Source organism: Kogia breviceps, chromosome 7, assembly GCF_026419965.1.
Source record: "Kogia breviceps isolate mKogBre1 chromosome 7, mKogBre1 haplotype 1, whole genome shotgun sequence".
NCBI classification, from domain to species: Eukaryota; Metazoa; Chordata; class Mammalia; order Artiodactyla; family Physeteridae; genus Kogia; species Kogia breviceps.
The window spans coordinates 37898309-37918265 of record NC_081316.1 but is presented as its reverse complement, the minus strand read 5'-3'; the positions used below and the strand labels follow the sequence as shown (position 1 = coordinate 37918265).

Sequence of the window (19957 nt, the reverse complement as noted above, 5' to 3'; positions counted from 1 at the left end):
TGTTCCAGTTTGCTTCCTCACCTCTTTCAGGTCTTGCTCAAACAGACCTCAGGAAGGCCTTCCTTTATTATTCTATAAAATTGCAACCTTTCCTATTCTCACGTTTGAGCACTCTATTATCCTTTCCTGCTTTACTTTTCTCCAAAGTACTTAACACCTTCTAACATGCTACTTAATGTACTTACTGAGTTGTTTGTTGCCTTCTAATAGAATGTAAATTCCACACTGTCTGTTCACTGTTGTATACCTAGAATCTAAAACAGTGTGAAGTGTATTACAATTTTTAATGTGCCAGCTCTCTCTTACCTAGTTAGAGTGACTCCACCTCTAGGAATGCTGTAGATATAGCATGTAAGAATACAGGTAGTTGTCTGTATGAAAAATATAGAAGTTATTTGTGTAAAGCAAGATGGACCAATAGTATAAATATACCTCTCTTAACTGCAAAAACAATGACAGAGAGGTTGTTAAACTAAAAGCTGTATTTAAGTTCGGAGCTAAAATAAATGCTCAAAGGAAAAAAATACCTGTAGTAATATATCACAAGATAACATACTGTTCTATGTCAATTACACCTCAAAAAAGACATAAGTCAAAGCAAGTGGCCCAAAGTAACATGTTGGGTGATGGAAGTCCCAGAATCAGATAAAGAGTAAAGGACCATCATCCTAGCAATGTGTCCAAGGTCTTGGCTACCAATGCCTACACTGGACCACATCCAACTGAAAGGATAACACCTGAAGCTAGCCCTCCACCAGGAGGAAGAAATTCCACAAATTGCTTCTATTATCCTACTTACTATTCCTACCTATCTATCTATTCACAGGCTGGACAGGAAACATGCCGATACTCAGAACTGACATCACCACTTGTAAGAGACTCGGTTTTTCAGATATTGGGCCAAGAACCAAAAGAAAGACAGAATGCCCTCTCCCACCTCTTCCCTATGCCCTTTTTTGTTCTTAGGATATGAAGAGGGTGGAGGGAAAAGACAGGTGGAGGTATAAAATATCTTCTAAAGATGTCCTGCCTCTGTGTTTGAAGGCAGGTTCCTCTACAGAAAGTTTAGGAAAATTATGGTTTTAAAAATTCAAAACCAGTATTTGAATATTCCTGTCCTTGTATGTAAATACCTTCATACATATAAATTATGGAATAAACCTTAACGGCAATGTTATCAACTTTAAAGATAAAAAAAATGGTACGGAACAGATATTCTTCAGTTACATAGTATATAAAACAATGTACTTTTAAAAAAAAGCAACACGTAAATGTTACAACATAGACCTCTGCCACAATCTTCTAGGGCTCCCTAAAACTTCCTCTACAATTAAGGATAATTACTTGATCGAAAGAAAATCAAATCAACTATACCTCAATTTTTTTTTAAAAAGAAAATCAGAAGCCTAGAAGATATGATTAGAACAATCAAGAGAAGCTTTATTTTAAAAACCATCACTTTCTCTTTAGAGATTATTTGCTCTTCAATCAAAGACTACGGGGATGATTTTACTGGGGGAAAATATATTTTTCAAAGGAATAAGTTCATACTTAACAGTGTACTTTAATACTATTGAAAACTGTTTAAACTTCTTTGCTTCATCCCATTTTTGTTTTGACAAAAGTATCTAAAGCTAATCGTTTAACTGGAGAAGATTCTACACTCAACCATTTCACATACATCTTATTCCAATCAGCTTTGGTAAACAGAAAAAAAACAAAAAAAAACACCCAGTTCACTCTGGTATCAGGTGACACATTTTAATTAGTTGTCAAAATAACTCACGGCTTTAAATACAAAATGCCTACCTCTTTTATAAAAATGAAAAAAAAAATACACCGCTCTTGAACGGTGAAGATTAAAAATTTCAAAGCAAATAATTCCGCGTTATAAGTAGCATACAATTAAAGGTAGTCACTCTTAGCAAATCAAAGTCCCTGAAATGGTAATGGAATTTTATTTATTTCACCCGATGTAGTGAGGTACCGGTATTCTGGCTTCTCAGGACGTTTTTACTTATAACTGAGCCAATTCTACCGCGGGTCGGCTATTGAGCTACGCAAACTGAAAAGGACACAATCTCCGGGGGCCTGAAGGGAAGGGAGAAGACGCACACTGGGACACAAGTGGAGGAGTGCCCACGACCGAGTTTTAAGTACAACCCTCTCTTTGAGTTGATAAAAACTAAGACGAAAACTATACTGCCCCAAAGACTGCTACAAACTCTCTCCCTGAAGAGAGGAGGGCGGGCGGCAGGTGGCAGGCAGCCTCGGCTCCGCGCCTTTGTTGACCGTCGCCGCCCCCCGCCGGCCCCGGCCCAGGATTCCGGCACCGAGCCACAGGCATCCCAGGGCTGGGACGGCGGAGGCGGCCGGGCACTGCCCAGGGCTTCGGGCCCGCCCGGGTGGGCTCGCTAGGCTGGTGGGGAAGGCCCGGGCGACGCAGAAGGGAGCGGTGGGTGCGCACCGAGAGGCAAGCGCGCCGCGGCCTCACCTTGGACACCATTTTCTTGAGCTGGCTCTCCGACCCCGCCATGGCAGCTGCCTCCCGACACCCGTCTCCACAGGCAGAGGGTCAGCAGCTCCGAGGCTGCCCCAGGCTGCCCCGCACAGTCGCACACCGCGGAGCCGACCCCCCACCCCCCCGGCCTCTACCAACAGGAAATCGGCCGCCAAGCCAGCGCTTCCGGTTCCCTTACGTCACTTCCGAGGTCGGTGACCAAGGGTGGGCGTGGATAGAGCTCGGCCGGCCGAGCAATCTTGTGCAATTTTGTGCTCTTCTCTTCAAATGGCCAATGTTTTTACACTAGTTCATCATGGTGTGAATCTTTCCAAGAGTGTACTCTTGTTCCGAGGGTGAGAACTCTGAGCCGGGATAAGATTGGCAGGTCTTTGACAGTTGCCCTTAGGCTAAGAGCGCAGGTGCAGGGAGGGGAAGAAGTACGAAGATCTTGCCAGTGAGCTTAAATGACTGATTCATCAAGTGGGAAGGCACTGGACTGGAGTCAGAAAACTGTTCTGCCACTGACTTGCCCTTCTGATAATAGCAGGCAAATGCACTGCTAGTTCGGGCTTCAGTTTTTTTCCAACTCTAGGATGAAAGGCTTGCAAAAGGCGATGCCCAGGGTCTCTCTGATTATCAGGTTGTTTTTCATTTTTAAGGTGAAAAGTTCATCATACTACATTCCCGAGGGCAAAGTGCAGAGCCCTCGTTTCACAGGAAGCCAGGCAGTAATTTCTTCTACAGGAAATCATTCCCGTAATCCAAATGCTTGCATTAAGCATTTTAATCCAAGCCCCCATTTCTCCTTGGTGCCCAGACACCCTATCTTCTACCTTGGACTCCGTGTGTGTACTAGCCTGTCCACTAACAAAGTCCAAGTCTTTGAGGGCAGACTCATCTTCAGATCCTCATTGTCTTATAACACAGTGCAAGAGTATGTACTGTATCTTAATTGAATTTCTATACCCATAGAAATTCCTCATGGTCATTTATATTAGTCATTATTATTGCACATCACCACTAGTTTTGCAAGTACAGTGCCGTTCGAGGTACTGTAAAGCTTGGGTTTGACGGTGTGAAGTATGATTATTTGGATGATATTAGCATAATGCTACTGGGGAACAGGCTGTGGTATTCTCTTCTAAATTGGCATCTAAATGAAGGTCACATACACAAAGAAGGCCTAATTGACAACATGTGGAAGCATCATTACACATTGTTGCCAACACACACACAAAATAAAGTCTATTTTAATAGGTATCTTTCTTTGGACACTATATATTAGTTAAGCACACAGCTCCAGTCAAACCAGACTATCGGGCAGTCTATCCTTCCCTACACCTCTTCTTTGTCACTTAAAAGTAATGTGCTTTTCAAACTATTCTTAAAGCCACAGCTTACCCAGGAGCACCTTCAGTTACAGCAATTCTACTTTTATCAATTGGAAGAGTGTAGGTGATAGATTGTTCAAAAGGTGTTCTTGTTAAAAATAATTTTTTAAAGTTTGAAAACAATTAACAAAATCCATTCTCTTCATTTTGCACTTAAGCCTCTTAAAATGAGGTAACTAAATATCCTGGGGACTGTATGAATTATAGGAAAGAATCTGTCTCCTCAATCTGAATATATTTCCTTCCACTCAATAAATCAGGAATCTGCCGGTAATTTAAAAGTCAAAGTTTATTTTATTCATTATTCTTGATATTTAAGAATAACTACAATGTAAATTGGAAAATAAAATATTTATCTGTTACAATATCAAAGAAGCATTTTAATCCAAGCCCCATTAAAAACCGTAACAAGAGACACTGCATGATTTTGGAAAGATGAAAAAAGTGAAAGTTAATAGAAGCATCATGAATGTCAGATTATCACCAAATCACAGTGAGGTGGTGGTGGTACTGCTTCTTGACTTATATATGGAACTTACTATATGATTTATAATACTCAATACTCAAGGAAATATCTGATAGAATTACTTCTATATTGTGGGCTTCTGTAGGGCAAGGGCTATTATTACTCATCTTTTGACTTCTCAGATTCTAATCTAACACAGTACCCGGAATAACAGTAGACGCAATAAGTATTGTTGTAGTGACATGTTCCTTTTATAATTAATGTAGTTAATTCTTAGCAATTCATCTATTTATACAGTAGCTTGTAATTAGGTTATTGTTCAAGAGCACAGTTAGGTATCTGATATTAGAAAAGGTGACTTAGAAACACAAGAAATGGTCCTTTTAGTTTTAATTTCTTATTTAATACAAAAGGACAGTGAGGATATACTATTAGAGTTAACACCAAAATAACCTACCCATGCAGTGAAATTACACAGAACTAATGCTCTTCTCTTCAAATGGCCAATGTTTTTACACTAGTTCATTATGGTGTGAATCTTTCCAAGCATATTAAATACTTTTCTACTTAAACATGGAACACTGAATATAATTTCACCTCTTCTTTATGATTTAAGCTTATCATTATAAGCATCCATTATTATTCTAAATCAGCATTAGTTTGACTGTTTCCTCTCTACCTAAGGTATGTCTGCCCTTATAATCCATCTGGCTCCTATCTCGTTGACCAGGTTTGGGTTACCTATAATATGCTTTCAAAGCACCTGGGACTTCTTCACAGCACTTATTACACTTGAAATTGTACATTTATTTGTGAGACTTGATTACTATGTTTCCATACTAGATTATAAGCACCATGAGGGCTTCTACCTAGTCCAGGTTTTCTCACCACTGTATCTGCAGTGCCCAGTATGGCACCTGGTGTATAGCAGGCTCCCACTTATTTAACTTATTTAAATAACTAAACGCCTACTTCAGTGCATACCTCCCCCATTCCCCCCCAGCTGTTTGCTGAGGGCAAGTCTGGGAAGTCAGAGAATCAGTCTTTCTAAAAACTATATTGAAAAAAAAAGCCCCTACATGAGAATATAAGAGTATAGAACCCCAGCTTTAGGGTCTTGTGGTAACTATTTCTGCTTTTATGCTTTTTCCCTCTTCTAGTACTTAGAAAAAGTAGACGTTGTATGTAAGTGTCCCTTAGTCATGAGATCTTGGGCACTAAACCTCAATTTCCTCCTCTATAAAATGATGATAATAGTCCCTACCTCAGTGGGTTACTGTGAGGATTAATAAATAATCCTTAGGAATAAAACAATAAAGTGCTCATCACACTGCCAGAAATACTAGAAGTTTTGATGTTAGTTGTTGCTATTAGTTGTGTGTCACATTCGTAATAATATGCTATCTTTCACATATGAAGATATTGTCATTATTGACCCATCACCAAAGTAAATCATTTCTTCAGGAGTAGTTAAAGGATTTGCTCAATCAGCCCACCCAACTTCTCCCCATTAAGACCAATGGCTTTTATGAAAGCCTCATATTTTAGCTTTAAAGTAAACTGCTTGGCTTTCATTCATAACCTACTTCCACTAAAAATACACATTCTCTATGGTTCTACTTATGTCACAGTGTGTTCTTGAGATGTTGGTGATCTTATATAGCCTAGGAAGAGGTTATAGAAAATTCCAGAAAGGACAGTCCCACTGGAAATTAAAGTACACTTTTTCTTCATACATTAAAAATTTTCATTTTCCTTTTTACTATTTTAAAGTACATGTAAAATTCTTTTCCATTTGTTTGGTAGCTAATTAATTTTAAGAGGGAAAACAAAATGCTTTATTATCATTACTACCCACTGTTTTTAAAGAAGAAACATTAATATCTTGAATTGTGGATCCTTTGAGTGTATAGCTGGCACAGATTCTGTAAATCCATACTGGGCTTTCGGCTTATCATGGTTATTATAACAGCCAAAGAGTAATCTACCTTAAAAATGTATCATTTTCGGGGCTTCCCGGGTGGCGCAGTGGTTGAGAGTCCACCTGCCGATGCAGGGGATATGGGTTCGTGCCCCGGTCCGGGAGGATCCCACATGCCGCGGAGCGGCTAGATCTGGGAGCCATGGCCGCTGAGCCTGTGCTCTGCAACGGAGAGGCCACAACAGTGAGAGCCCCGTGTACCAAAAAAAAAGTATCATTTTCAAAGTATTCCCAAAGTGCTGAATGTGCTAATTAAGTATACATAATTTTAAAATGATGCATATTGCAGATGAATATTTATCTCTGCTGTAGGTTTAAAGAACAGTATAGATATCTCAACAACAACAAAGAAAATTAGATTTTTTTTCCTTCTTATCTAACTACCTAAGGATTCATATTACAAAGCCAACCAAGAAACCATCTACCTTAACCAAGCAGTTTGTAAGGATAAATAATAAGACACAGAAGTTCTCAGCCCTATATATATGTTGGTAAAATTAAGCGACCTTTCCTTTCAAGTAACTCTGAACTTTAGAATCAAAGTTTTAACTGTTGCTGGAGACTATGTATTGATGATGCGCTGCTTTGGAGTTTCTCAGTCACTGTATCTTCTTTCACTGTGGTCTTGATGACTTCAGACACTCCACTGGTTCCAAGGATGCAAGGCAAACTTAAAAACACTTCACTATTTATATCATAATATCCCTGAAATGAAAAAAAATTGGGATTATATTAGAGCTGAATCACTGCAAAAAAGATAATACCATAAATATGTATATTTTCTTGCTTTCTGGTCCTAGAAGTACAAAGTGATACAAGTTAAACTTAAAAATTGTTCATTTATTTTCTAAATTCGAGTTACTGTTTCACAAAATTTTTGTGAAACAGGAGGAACTTGGTCAAAGACACCCACTTTATGGGGAGGTAAGCTAGCCCCCTGCAATATGAGTAACAGGCTGGGGGTTAAGAAAAATAATGTCAGAGTGAATTCCCAGGGGAGGGGCTTAGCATGGACTCTGAGTGCAGCCAAATTTGGTAATCTGTTTTCAGTCTTTCCTTCCATGTTTTATTTCCCTTCTGGTATTCCTAAGTTTTCATGAACATTTGGTTAAGCACTTGTGCCTCATCTTAGCTGTGCTTTAGGGACTCTATACTTGGAATAAAGCAGTAAAGGACAAACTGAACTGGAGAAGCAGACTGATGTTTGGCTAAAACCATCTGGCACGTCGGTCTGGGGTGACCTGCCTGGCTGAGGAGATAAATGACAACCAGAAGAAGTTTATGGAATTTATAAACGCTTCTTGGGGATTCCAAAAATTAATGGGGGTGAAGGGCAACCTGGTAGAAGCCCAGACTTCCCATAGCCAAGCAAGACAGAGCTTAGACCAAACTGTCTTCTCCCATGTGTTACTCTAAAAGCTGGTGATACTGAAGATACCTGGGTTACAGTGTGAACAGCACTTTTTCTGGCTTTATATTAATAATATAAATATTTAAAAATATGATGAGAGAATGAGCATAGCAATTACCTTTGCTAAAACTGATACAGAATGCACTTTCTTTTTATCATTCACAATACTGTCAACCAGGTCCGCTACTGACAGTCCAACAGACCAGGATCTTTGACCTTTTACCCTTAACAGTTCCATGGCTCTAGGTTATAAAAAACAGAAACAAAAATAAAACACACAAATCATGATTTTAGAAAATGCACAAAATATGTACACTTAGTTTTAGCTTCTGTTTAAGGTATTAATTAGATATTTTTATGACACAGAAGTGAGAGTTATACAGCAATTGTTAGGAAAACCTACAGTCTAGTAATGAAGCTTTTCTTAAAATGTCAGGCAGTTCACAGAGTCAATACAAATGGCCTAATAATATAAAAAGATGCTCAGCACCACTAATATTTAACTAAATATGAGTTAAAACAATGAATACATCAATTTTGCCCATTAAAATTGGCAAAGATTAAAAAGACTGATGACTACTTTCACAGAAGCTAAAGAGAAACAGGCATTCCCATAACTGCTGTTGAGAGTGCAAAATTATTCAACTTTTAAGAGGAAGATCTGGCTACACTTGATCTAGAAATTCCTCTTCTAGGAATTTATCCTATAGCAATATGCTCAAGTATGCAAAGATATACATATAAGTATGTTTGTCTTGTTTAAGACACAAAAAAATTTTGGAAACAATTCATGAAAAGAGGACTTGTTAAATAAATCACTACCAAATGTAGTGCCACATAGCTTTTATTTTTTTAATTAATTAATTTATTTATTTTTGGCTGTGTTGGGTCTTTGTTGCCACACGCGGGCTTTCTCTAGTTGTGTCGAGCGGGGGCTACTCTTTGTTGAGGTGCACCGGCTTCTCATTGCAGTGGCTTCTCTTGCTGCGGAGCACAGGCTCTAGGCACGCGGGCTTCAGTAGTTGTGGCACGTGGGCTCAGTAATTGTGACTCACAGGCTCTAGAGAGCAGGCTCAGTAGTTGTGACACACGGGCTTAGTTGCTCTGCAGCATGTGGGATCTTCCCAGACCAGGGATCGAACCTGCACTGGCAGGCGGATTCTTAACCACTGCGCCACCAGGGAAGTCCCCTAGTGCCATATAGCTCTTGAGAAGAATATAAAGTAGATTTATATGTACAATAATGGAAAAATATCCAAGATTTATTATTAAGGAAACAAAGCAAGTTTCAAGATAATATAAATAGCATACATTTATTATTATAAAAAAAATAATAAATAATAATGATAATGTTTGCAGAAGCATGGGAAAAATGTTTGTACACGTGGACACTAAACTGTTAACAGTGGTTGTCTCTGGAGAATGGAATTACCCCTGCTTTTCACTTTCTACTATATAGATATCTGCAGTATTTAAAGTTTTATCTATGCTGTATACCAGAAACTAACACAACATTGTAAATCAACTATACTTCAATTAAGAAATAAATAAAAATAAAGTTTTATGAGAGCATACATTCATTTTGTAACTAATTAAAAGTGATACAAATTAAACAAACATGTTTGAATTCCTTCCTTTTAAAAGCTATAAATGCAGGATTATATAGAGAAGCAGATTAAAATGGATTATACAACATAACTACTCTTCTCAATAAGAGAATATTCTTTCTAGTTGTTATATTCTAAAAACCATAAACTGCAGGTTTAAAAAGCTAAAAATCACCACTCAGAATTCAGGAAAGGATGTTATTATGTGACAGTAAAACAACAAATGGCATGAAAATATACAGTATGTAGAGTCCACCCTATCGGATCCAGACCCCAGGAAGGCCCCTGAATAAACACAAAAGATACGAGGATCTGTGCATTATACTTTGTTTTTGCCTGGATTTATAATGTGGGTTATCTATTCATATTAGGCTAATTTCCAAATGTATTTATATGTGATTAATAAATACATATTGATTTTTAAGTGGTATGGACAAATTCTCTTCTACATTTAAGAAAATATCCAATACCCTCAGATATAGGATCCTATATCCTAAATATAGGAGCAGTAAATCACTGCCTACAAATAAGGAAACTATTCCACCCTCTAAAGAGTCAACTGTATATCTAAATATTAAGCTTGCAAAGCACTCTTAGATCTACTTTGAGAAAAGAAATCAAAGAACAGAAAACATTGTTCTCATGTACTTTGATTTTGTCCATACTAGTAAGTTTTGTTTGCAGAAGCTCAGTAAGTACATGCTGTGCAAACAGCTGTTACATTAGCTATGAAGTATATGGTTTTTAGTTGGATAAATGCAAAACTACGCTCAATATTACCTGTTGGACAGTTGCACCTGAGAGTTATGCCTCGTTACGTCCTCTTGGCCACCCCATGTGGGCACTAAAAATTAAATGAAAAATTGATTATATTTCATCAATAACGCTCTTAGGATTAAGATGTGATAAATGATCATCTGCAGTTAAGGGTACCTGTATTAAACTTTAATGAAACACTTTCCCCCCTTCTAGCTAGAGTTACATTTTTCCACTGGTGGCACTAAATGTGCTGTACTGATTGCCTGGGGTGAAAAAGACTTTGAGCTGCAGTTCCCCCAAAACATGATCCCCAAAGTCTACTTGTAGCCCCTTACCTGTACTCTCTCAACAACACTGGGCCATTTTACTGTCCAAGTAGAAAGCTTTCTTTTCTCAGCAGGCAGTGCATAATAAGCTCCCATGTGCTGCAAGCACTTGGCATTTGCTCCACTGGGAACCATACATACTAATTTCTTTCACCAGATGAGGAATAATTTGGTCACCTATTCTGGACTAGATTTCCACAGCTGTTAGAGAGGCAGGGTCCTGTTTTCTAACAGCATATTTGGGTTTTCCATTGCCTCTTACTATACCATTTATAAAAACAATTTAAAAACTCAAAGCTATACACACGAACTGGATATTTATACCACACTTTAATACTAAATTGAAAGTAACATTTTGAAACCTTTCTAATAGTCATCTGTTTCTCATCACTGTGAAGACATTCTTTGATACAAATCTTTATTTGGGGAGGCAAAATAAAAACACATTCAGGTATGTAAGACTATTTTATGTTTAAGGTACAAGTCTTCTTTTTTTTTCTTTGGCCACGCCATGCAGCTTGCAAGATCTTAGCTCTGGCCAGGGACTGAACCCAGGCACGACAGTGAAAGCGCCAAGTCCTAACCACCGGACCGCCAGGGAATTCCCACAAGTCTTCTAAACTGCATTCAAGATTAGGCCAGTTAGTGATGTGTCAGCAACAAAGGACAGCTTCCCCTCCTCAAACTGATTATAAGCTTCCAGGGGGCAGGGATCATGTGTTTTTCTTTTGTGTCTTCCAACACAGATTCTTTACCACAGTAAAGAATGCACAGGATGGGCTTCCCTGTTGTCACAGTGGTTAAGAATCTGCCTGCCAATGCAGGGGACACAGGTTCGTGCCCTAGTCCAGGAAGATCCCACATGCCGCAGAGCAACTAAGCCTGTGCGCCACAACTACTGAGCCTGTGCTCTAGAGCCCGCAAGCCACAACTGCTGAAGGTCGCGAGCCACAACTACTGAAGCCCACGTGCCTAGAGCCTGTGCTCCGCAACAATAGAAGCCACTGCAATGAGAAGCCCGCGCACCGCAACGAAGAGTAGCCCCCGCTTGCCGCAACTGGAGAAAGCCTGCGCGCAGCAACGAAGACCCAACGTAGCCAAAAATAATAAATAAATTTATTTTAAAAAATAATGCACAGGAGATAATACGAGCTGAACTTGCACACAATCTATAATTTTTTAAAGGTATTTTTATTTATTTATATATTTTTAACTTTTTTCTTTCTTTTTTTTTTTTTTTTTTTTGCTGTGTTGGGTCTTGGTTGCTGCACACGGGCTTTCTCTAGTTGCGGTGAGTGGGGGCTACTCTTTGTTGCAGTGCACGGGCATCTTCTAGCAATGGCTTCTCTTGTTGCGGAGCACAGGCCCTAGAGCACACGGGCTTTAGTAGTTGTGGCACGTGGGCTCAGTATTTGTGACTCACAGGCTCTAGAGAGCAGGCTCAGTATTTGTGGTACATGGGCTTAGTTGCTCCCTGGCATGTGGGATCTTCCCGGACCAGGGATTGGCAGGCAGATTCCACAGTGTTGGCACCACTGTGCCATCAGGGAAGTCCACAATCCATACAAAGAGGAAAACATAGTTGCAACAGTTAAGTTGAAAAACATTGAAAAGTTTTAAAAGTTTTTATGTTAAGTTATAAAAGAAGCAAAACCAAAAACTGTTACATGAAAAATATAAATACATGTGGACAAATTAAGGGGTTTAAAAAAATGTTTCACTTGAATGGAAGGACTATACATGAATTATTTTCTAAAACAAAATTTTGGCACATTATTAGTATATTCACAATATACAGAAAATTGCAGAGAAATGTCTGCTAAATGGAACACGACATTTACAGACCTTGGAAAGATAAATAAAAAGGGCAAGGTAGGTATAAGAAAAGACAAAAGACACAAAGAAGTCTGGAATTTAATTATGAGTATTACTGCCATTATATATTACACACATAATCACGTCTTATCTTCCTCTGGGTTCGGACTTATAAGAGCCATGAGAAAACAATGTTTGGAGAGAGGGAGAAAGCTTCACTATGTTCAAATTTGCTTCTGACACAGTCATTAGGATTTTCAGTTAAGTTTAGATGGACTGAATTATTTCATTTTTTTGTTCATTTACTGCCCAATCCTTCACACTTCCTAAATGTATTTTTATCCTAGTTTAAGAATCCCTTTCAAATAATGCATCTAATCAATCCTAATCTTTCTGGTTCTACTCCTTAAACACAGTAATCCCCTGACCCCAAAAACTTTAATAAAAAATGACCATGTGATCTCTCTTTTCCATTACATATAACACCTATCCTTTAGGTAAGATTGATGCCCAAAGCAGATGATCTAACACTCTGTTTTGAGGTCCAGCCCTTGGGTTTGTAAAACACCATTTGAAGGAGTTATCTGCAGTTTACATATGATTTCAATATCACAGCTAAAAATAGCAGCTCCAAAGCACATGTTCTACTGACTAATTTGGTGGGGCATAGTATGAATGACCTTTGGATACAACAAGATAGTATCAGGATCATTCATTAATTTCAAAACATATTTACTGAGGCCATTCCAAACTCAAGAAGTTTACAGTCTGGCGGGGCAAAGAGACAAGTAAATATGCAATTATAACACAGTGTGATAGTGGTTATAATAGAGACATAAACTTACTTAACCTGGAGAATTAGGGAAGCCTTCCTGGGAGAGGTGGCACTCAAGCCCAGTCTTTTTAAAAAAAAAATTTATTTATTTACTTTTATTTGTTTATTTTTGGCTGCACTGGGTCTCCGTCGCTATGCGCGGGCCTTCTCTAGTTGCGGCGAGCAGGGGCTACTCTTTGTTGCAGTGCACCGGCTTCTCATTGAGGTGTCTTCTCTTGTTGCGGAGCACGGGCTCTAGGCACGCGGGCTTCAGTAGTTGGGGCACGTGGGCTCAGCAGCTGTGGGTCACGGGCTCTAGAGTGCAGGCTCAGTAGTTGTGGCACACGGACTTAGTTGCTCCGCGGCATGTGGGATCTTCCTGGACCAGGGCTCGAACCCGTGTCCCCTGCACTGGCAGGCAGATTCTTAACCACTGTGCCACCAGGGAAGCCCTCAAGCCCAGTCTTGAAGGGTAAGCAGGACTTAGCCAAATTAATGAATGTTCAGGGAAAGGAAGCATCAGGTGCAAAGGCAAGGCGGCATGAGAGTGCATGAACCCTTCGGGAAGCTGCAAGTTGATCATCTGACAAGCATAAAATGCTTGTCAGAATGGCAGAAGACGAGGCTGAGGAAGGAAGCACGAAACAAATCCTAAAGGGTCTTATATGTCATGTAATTCCTCCTCCAGGCTGTAACTGTCATTTGTCTCTGAAATACTTAAAGAGAATAATTTCACTTACATATCTGCTATTCTTATAACTCTGTTTCTAAACCCTAATATTGAATTATTTCAAAGTGTAGTTTTCCATGTCCCTGTGCCAATTTTCTATTCATCACCATCTCGCTATCTTGATCATTGTAGTAACAGCTACCATGAGTGTTTAATGAGTGTTTGCTCTGTGCCAGGCACTGTACTAAATGCTTAAGATAAATTATCTAATTAAGTCACAGCAAGAAAAAGTACAGCTTTGGAGTCAGACCAGGGCTCAAATTGCAGTTCTGCCCTTACTAAATGTGTAAACCTTGAACAAATTGTTAACCTCATTGAATCTTAAACTTCCTCACATATTGATTTGGAAAACTACCACCTCCTTCATGGAGTGTTTTTAAATTTTAAATGAGATATGCAAAGCATTTAATACTCAATAAAAAATAATTCTAATTTTGCTATTACTGTGGTGTCACCTATGCAAAGATATAACCAACTGGTGTCCATACATGAAACCAGCAGAGGGAGCCGCTAACCCAGTTCTGGCTTCAAGACCAAGGTAATTATCAGTGGATAGAACTGTCTCTGAAACAAAGTAGAAGACAGGAAAAAAGTGATCTGATAGCAGTACCTAGAAGGGAGATAGGGAGATGGGTTGGGGAGTACATAGGTAGCTTCAATGGTATCTGTATTGTTCTTAATTGAGTATGGATTCATGAATGTTTGTTCTACTATGATGCTTTAAAACATACATATATGCTATACGTATTCTTTTATATGTGTCAAATATTACATAATGTTATATTTAAGTGATCTCAATTCACATGCACCTACATCTCTCTATTTCTAGTTCCTACTTGAGAGCTCCCTTCCTTGTGCTTTTGTCTTACTTCCCTTGGACCTCCCTTATTGCAAGTCAACACTGCCTTTTATTATAGTCATTTCCTATATTAGACTCCAAGCTGCCTAAAAACAGGGTCAGGTTCTTATTCATTTATGTAGCTCCAACAGCAGTCAGCACGTACCTTAGGTCTATTTATCAAGTCACACCATCCTTTATTTTCCCTTTACAATTTGAGATAGTAATATAACCATATGGTGAAATGTTCTTATTCATTCAAAAATTATAACTTATTAGGGGGACTGGTTAAATAAATTTTGGTATATCCTGTAGTTTAAAAGAATGAGCAAGATCTATATATGTTATTATGCAATCATTTCCAGGAGAATGGTGTATTATGTATATTTCATATACATGTGCTTGTCCATAAACAGAACATTTCTGCAAGGTTGCACGGCTTCTAGAGAGAGGGACTGGGTGTCTGGCATAGAAGGGAGACTTATTTTTCACTACATATCTTTTTGTACTATTTAATCCTTTTACAATGTGAATGTACGACTTTTTCAACTAAAAGAACAGCTTAATAATTTACTCTTTCAATAAGAAGGTACACACACAAAATTCAAATTGGATCAGAATAAACAACAGTTTAACAAAAGAATAAATATCTTGAGACAATATATGGTTAATTACCACATAGCTAGCAAGAGCTTTTAGCTCAAAGGAATGAAGGAATCACTGTGCAATGATGTGATCAGGAAAAGCTTCAAAGGGTAAGGTAAGGGAGACTTGACCTAGATCTTGAAGAATGAGATTTGAATATGCTGAGAGAGAAAGAGAAGGGATTATGGGAAAGGTAAATGCAACGGGCAAAGGTCCCTGTGGCTGAAGCAAAGCTGTGGGGTGGGGCCGAGATGCACAAGACCTGGGTTTTAGCCCCGCTTTGACCTGAAAAGCTACAGGCTCCTGGGGAGGTCACTCTTACCATCCCTGCATCCATTGCTGCCTCCCTACAACAAACTGTAATTGATGATGCCTTGGGTCACTTCCAGCTCTCTAATAACATGACTCTCTCCATAACTGTAATTGGGAAGGAAGATTAAGACTGCATTTTGGGACTCCTTGAATGGCAAGCAAAAGAATTTAATAATTTGGTCAGAGGAAGCCTGTGAAAGTTTTTGAAAAGAGGAACGTGACTTAGGAACATTGAATTAATATGTGAAACATACTGTAAATACTGTAAATTTCAGCTAATATCATTATTAATTTGGCATCATTTGCAGGGTAGACTAGAGGGAAAAGAGCAAATTAACTGGGAGATCTGCAATAATCAGGCAAGCAGGAGATCAACATGGACCAGAACTCAAATGGTAGTAGTGAGTAAAATTTGGGACCTTGAGTTTGTTTGAATCCCTAGACATTTGTTACTCTAATACATCTGCTCCAAGTTCTTATTTGCTCCCCTTTTCTGGTTCTGTTGATTAGTGTTTAGTGTTAGGAAGCATTCTGAGCCTGAAAAGCTATTTCTGCTTGAATCACACTGTCAGGTTTAGTCAAGGTTTATTCTATAGCCTGACTCTTTCTAGCACTGGACTTTCTAGGTAGCCAGTGTAGATTTATACAGATTTAAAATCTTCCTCCAGTTCTCCAGTTAAATGATCACTTCCTTACAGGCAGAGAAGTTCTTTTCTACATTGTGCTCTACCCTACAGCACCTACAGGCTGAATAGAGTAATAGTAATATACTTTAAATGAGGAAGCAATGATTAATTTTCCCCAAATTACCTTTTTAGCATATTACCCACATGCTCAAATACCTTTAATAGTTCCCCTCTGCCTGAGAATCACTTTCCAACTTTTTATCAGGTATTCAAGGATTTCCAAAACGTGACAGCAACCAAGTTTATCTGATTGAAACTCTGCAACAACCAGTGTAGATATTTTTATCCCATGAACATGCCATACTTAAGTGTGTGCCTTTGCCTGTCTTCCCATTCCTGGAATGTCTGTCCCACTCTTTGCTATTTATTCAAATCCTATTCATTCTTCCAAAGTACAGTTCAATGATGGCCTGCACAGAATTTTCTCCAGTCATTTCAACCCATGTTAAATGCTCACTGATAAGTGTCTAAGCACCGTAAGTCTAAAATATATTCATTTGGGCACTTAATCAAATAGTATCCGATACTTTCATTGTTAGCCAAAACATCTTGTAAATATTTTTCTTGTTGCTCTAAAATAATTTTTTTTTTTTTTTGCGGTACGTGGGCCTCTCACTGTTGTGGTCTCTCCCGTTGCGGAGCACAGGCTCCGGACGCGCAGGCTCAGCGGCCATGGCTCACGGGCCTAGCTGCTCCGCGGCATGTGGGATCTTCCCGGACCGCGGCACAAACCCATGTCCCCTGTATCGGCAGGTGGACTCTCAACCACTGCACCACCAGGGAAGCCCTAAAATAATTTTTAAGTATGATGAAGGAAGAGACTGTGCTCTGTGTCTCTTTTGTATCACACTAACATCTTATATAGTGGTGAGAAGAGTAGACACTCATATACTTGTTTAAATGAATAAAAATAAACAAACTTAGGATAAAGCACTTTTATCACCTAACCAACCTGACTTTATAGCATGAGAGAAAAATAAAGAAAAAAGAGATTCTTTAATCAAATAGGGAAAGCATTCTTTTGGGATAGGAAAAGGGCTTTCAAATCCAGGGGACTGTATTTTATGAATGCTTTCTGTGGTAGGGACAGAGCAGAGAGCAAGTAGCTGGTAAAAAAAAAACGGCCATAGGGTAAATAAAGAATGAAAATTCTGTTTAAAAAGGTGAGAGGGCTTCCCTGGTGGCGCAGTGGTTGAGAATCCACCTGCTGATGCAGGGGACACGGGTTCATGCCCTGGTCTGGGAAGATCCCACATGCTGCGGAGCAGCTGGGCCCGTGAGCCATGTCCATTGAGCCTGTGTGTCCGGAGCCCGTGCTCCTCAATGGGAGAGGCCACAACAGTGAGAGGCCCGCGTACCACACATACACACACACACACACACACACACACACACACACAAAGGTGAGAAACAGACAGGAGGTATGTACCTATGGAGAAAGTCTGAACTTAGGGAAAGGTAAGCAAGATTGCAGGATGGGAGAGTAAAGGAAAGAGTTCTGTATATGCTTTAGGGTTTATGTAAATGTTGCTCTCCAGAAAATTAAACTTTTAAATTGATCCTGGATGCTGAAATTCAAATACAAAATACAAAAAGATAAATAAAAATATATAACCTAAGAGGGTTTTGCCTTTTGCTTACAGAAAAGTAAACACAATCAGAATGACATGGTTGCAGAGTATATTCACAATACAGGGCCTGTCACACAAAAGGCACTCAAATGTGGAAGGAAAGCCAATTAAGCGCCACAATTCTCGAGTCCCTAGAACTGTGCATATCATGGCCTCTGGTGATGTAGTTTATCAATATACATAACTAATAAACATGTATTTCTTACCTTTGTTTTCTCCCTGCTCACCAATAACCCATACTTCTCTTCCTGAAGTCTGTGCCTTCAAAACATTTGTAATAATATATTGTAATCTCTGTGAATCCAGATTGCAACCAATTCCAATCACTCGATTTGCAGGAAATGCACTCAGTTTCCACGTCACATAGGTCATGATTTCCACTAAATATTACATACAAGGTGAAAATATAAATATTTTAAAAAATATACTTCTAGCCTAGTTCCTAAACAAAATATTTATTATTTTAATAAGTATATTAAAACTTGTATATACTCTTCTTAGGTCCTAAATGCACTATGAAGCATAACATATTTTTAATTTTATTATATATTATATAAATTTAATATATTTTAATTTCAATTAATAGTTAAAAACAACTAACCAGGTTTCAGCATGATTTTACATAACTTTGCTGTTAAATGTAAATCTTTAAGAGTAGAAAACAGATAATTTCCTAGAGCAGTTAAGCAAGAAAGATGAAAACTGGGTACAGAAAACCAGAAAATAACATTTTTCATTGATCAAGTTCTCTTTTATATCTAGCTTAAGCTGAATTTCTATCTTTAAATTAAAATACTGATTCATATACCACTACCATGCTATACAGCATTATCAACAAAAATGCAGCTATTTTTTTCTTATGTGCCAAAAGGATGTCAGGAATTAGACCAACATCCCTCAATCAATTGCTATAGGAAAACAAGTTAAATTCATAACATACTCCTATACTGGGAACATTTTAAAAAAATCTGTTCACCAATTTGAGCCCAGTACCACCTAATTCTCTGAAAAAAATTTCTCAAATAATTTGAGAAACAATTTAAAATACAAAATGTTAAAAATGCACTCTGGTGTGCTCACTAACATTTTATGACACTTCAGAGTTAACAAAGGATCCTTCCTATAAGCTACTGCATCTTTCTCTTGGGTGTTTAACTATCTTCTCACTGAGAAAGGCATGGCTAACAACCTGGAACATATTAATAGTAATATTACATGAAAAATTGTAAATTGTAACCTTCTAGTTAATGCCAGTCAGAAGAAGTAACTGGTTGACAGGATATGGAAAATACTGCATTGTTCATCATAAGAGCAATGTAACTGAATGCTCTGGCTGTCCCTTTATAACCTTGTTTTATGACTTTTATCAGAAATGGCAATTCTACTGATACACTGGACCACCAAATTTATTTAAAATAAAGTCTTGTACCTGGTTGAGATGCAACGAGCAGGATGCCATGTGGACTATAATGTCCCAGAGCTGCAACAAAGGCTCTGAACATATCCACATTGCTCTGTACCACATCGAGGTAGGACTGAGAACTACCCAGAGAGTTGACGGTGAAGATCACCACCTTGGAATGAGCAGAGGCAGACAAATCTAATGAATAAAAAGAAACAGTCTGAGCTCAAGATAAAGGTTTTAACCAAGTTCTTGTTCATGATAATCAGGTTCTGCTTTTCCACAATTAGACAGCTTTTAGCACAATTGCCTCTAGATCAATCCTGTGTCCATAGGAAGGATACAAAGTGCTGAGGTTTGCCTCCAGAAAGAGGATTGAAAGCAAGAGTGTATCCCAAGGGAGGAAAGAGCAAAAAAGATAAAATAAATTACAAGATCCAGACTCCACAAACAGGGAATTAGGTTTCTATGTAATTCACAATTTTCTTAGAAAAAATAAATAATATGCTATAGGCAGAATGCACCTATAATCAATTACATCACTGATTTTTTTTAAGCTCTAGGTCCATCCATGTTGCTGCAAATGGCATATTTCATTCTTTTTATGGCTGAGTAATATTCCATTTTTTATATATACTGC

The 19957-nt window shown here is 38.5% G+C and overlaps 2 protein-coding genes across 11 annotated transcripts in view; both read right to left on the bottom strand.

Annotated features, from left to right (window-relative positions):
* The window catches only part of TSG101 (tumor susceptibility 101), a 51907-nt gene extending 49040 nt beyond the window's left edge, over window positions 1-2867 (bottom strand). For all 5 annotated transcript variants that reach the window (XR_010841349.1, XR_010841348.1, XR_010841350.1 and 2 more), the window contains exon 1: window positions 2495-2867. Coding sequence is in view for 2 of the 5 variants with exons in the window: in XM_059068871.2 (XP_058924854.1) it covers window positions 2495-2536 (42 nt within the window). In the remaining 3 variants the exon portion in view is untranslated. The remainder of the gene's footprint in view (window positions 1-2494) is intronic.
* A 1299-nt stretch (window positions 2868-4166) lies between these two features.
* UEVLD (UEV and lactate/malate dehyrogenase domains) overlaps window positions 4167-19957 on the bottom strand; it is a 46296-nt gene continuing 30505 nt past the window's right edge. For 2 of the 6 annotated variants that reach the window (XM_059068866.2, XM_067038111.1), the window contains 5 exons: window positions 19345-19515; window positions 18122-18295; window positions 10140-10203; window positions 7871-7994; window positions 4168-7046 (listed from right to left, as the gene is read on the bottom strand). In XM_059068866.2, the coding sequence (XP_058924849.1) occupies window positions 6879-7046; window positions 7871-7994; window positions 10140-10203; window positions 18122-18295; window positions 19345-19515 (701 nt within the window). In that variant the 3' untranslated portion in view covers window positions 4168-6878. Of the gene's footprint in view, window positions 7047-7870; window positions 7995-10139; window positions 10204-13520; window positions 13699-18121; window positions 18296-19344; window positions 19516-19957 lie in introns of those variants that run through there. The other 4 variants (XM_059068864.2, XM_067038109.1, XM_059068867.2 and 1 more) reach the window with 4 other exon arrangements.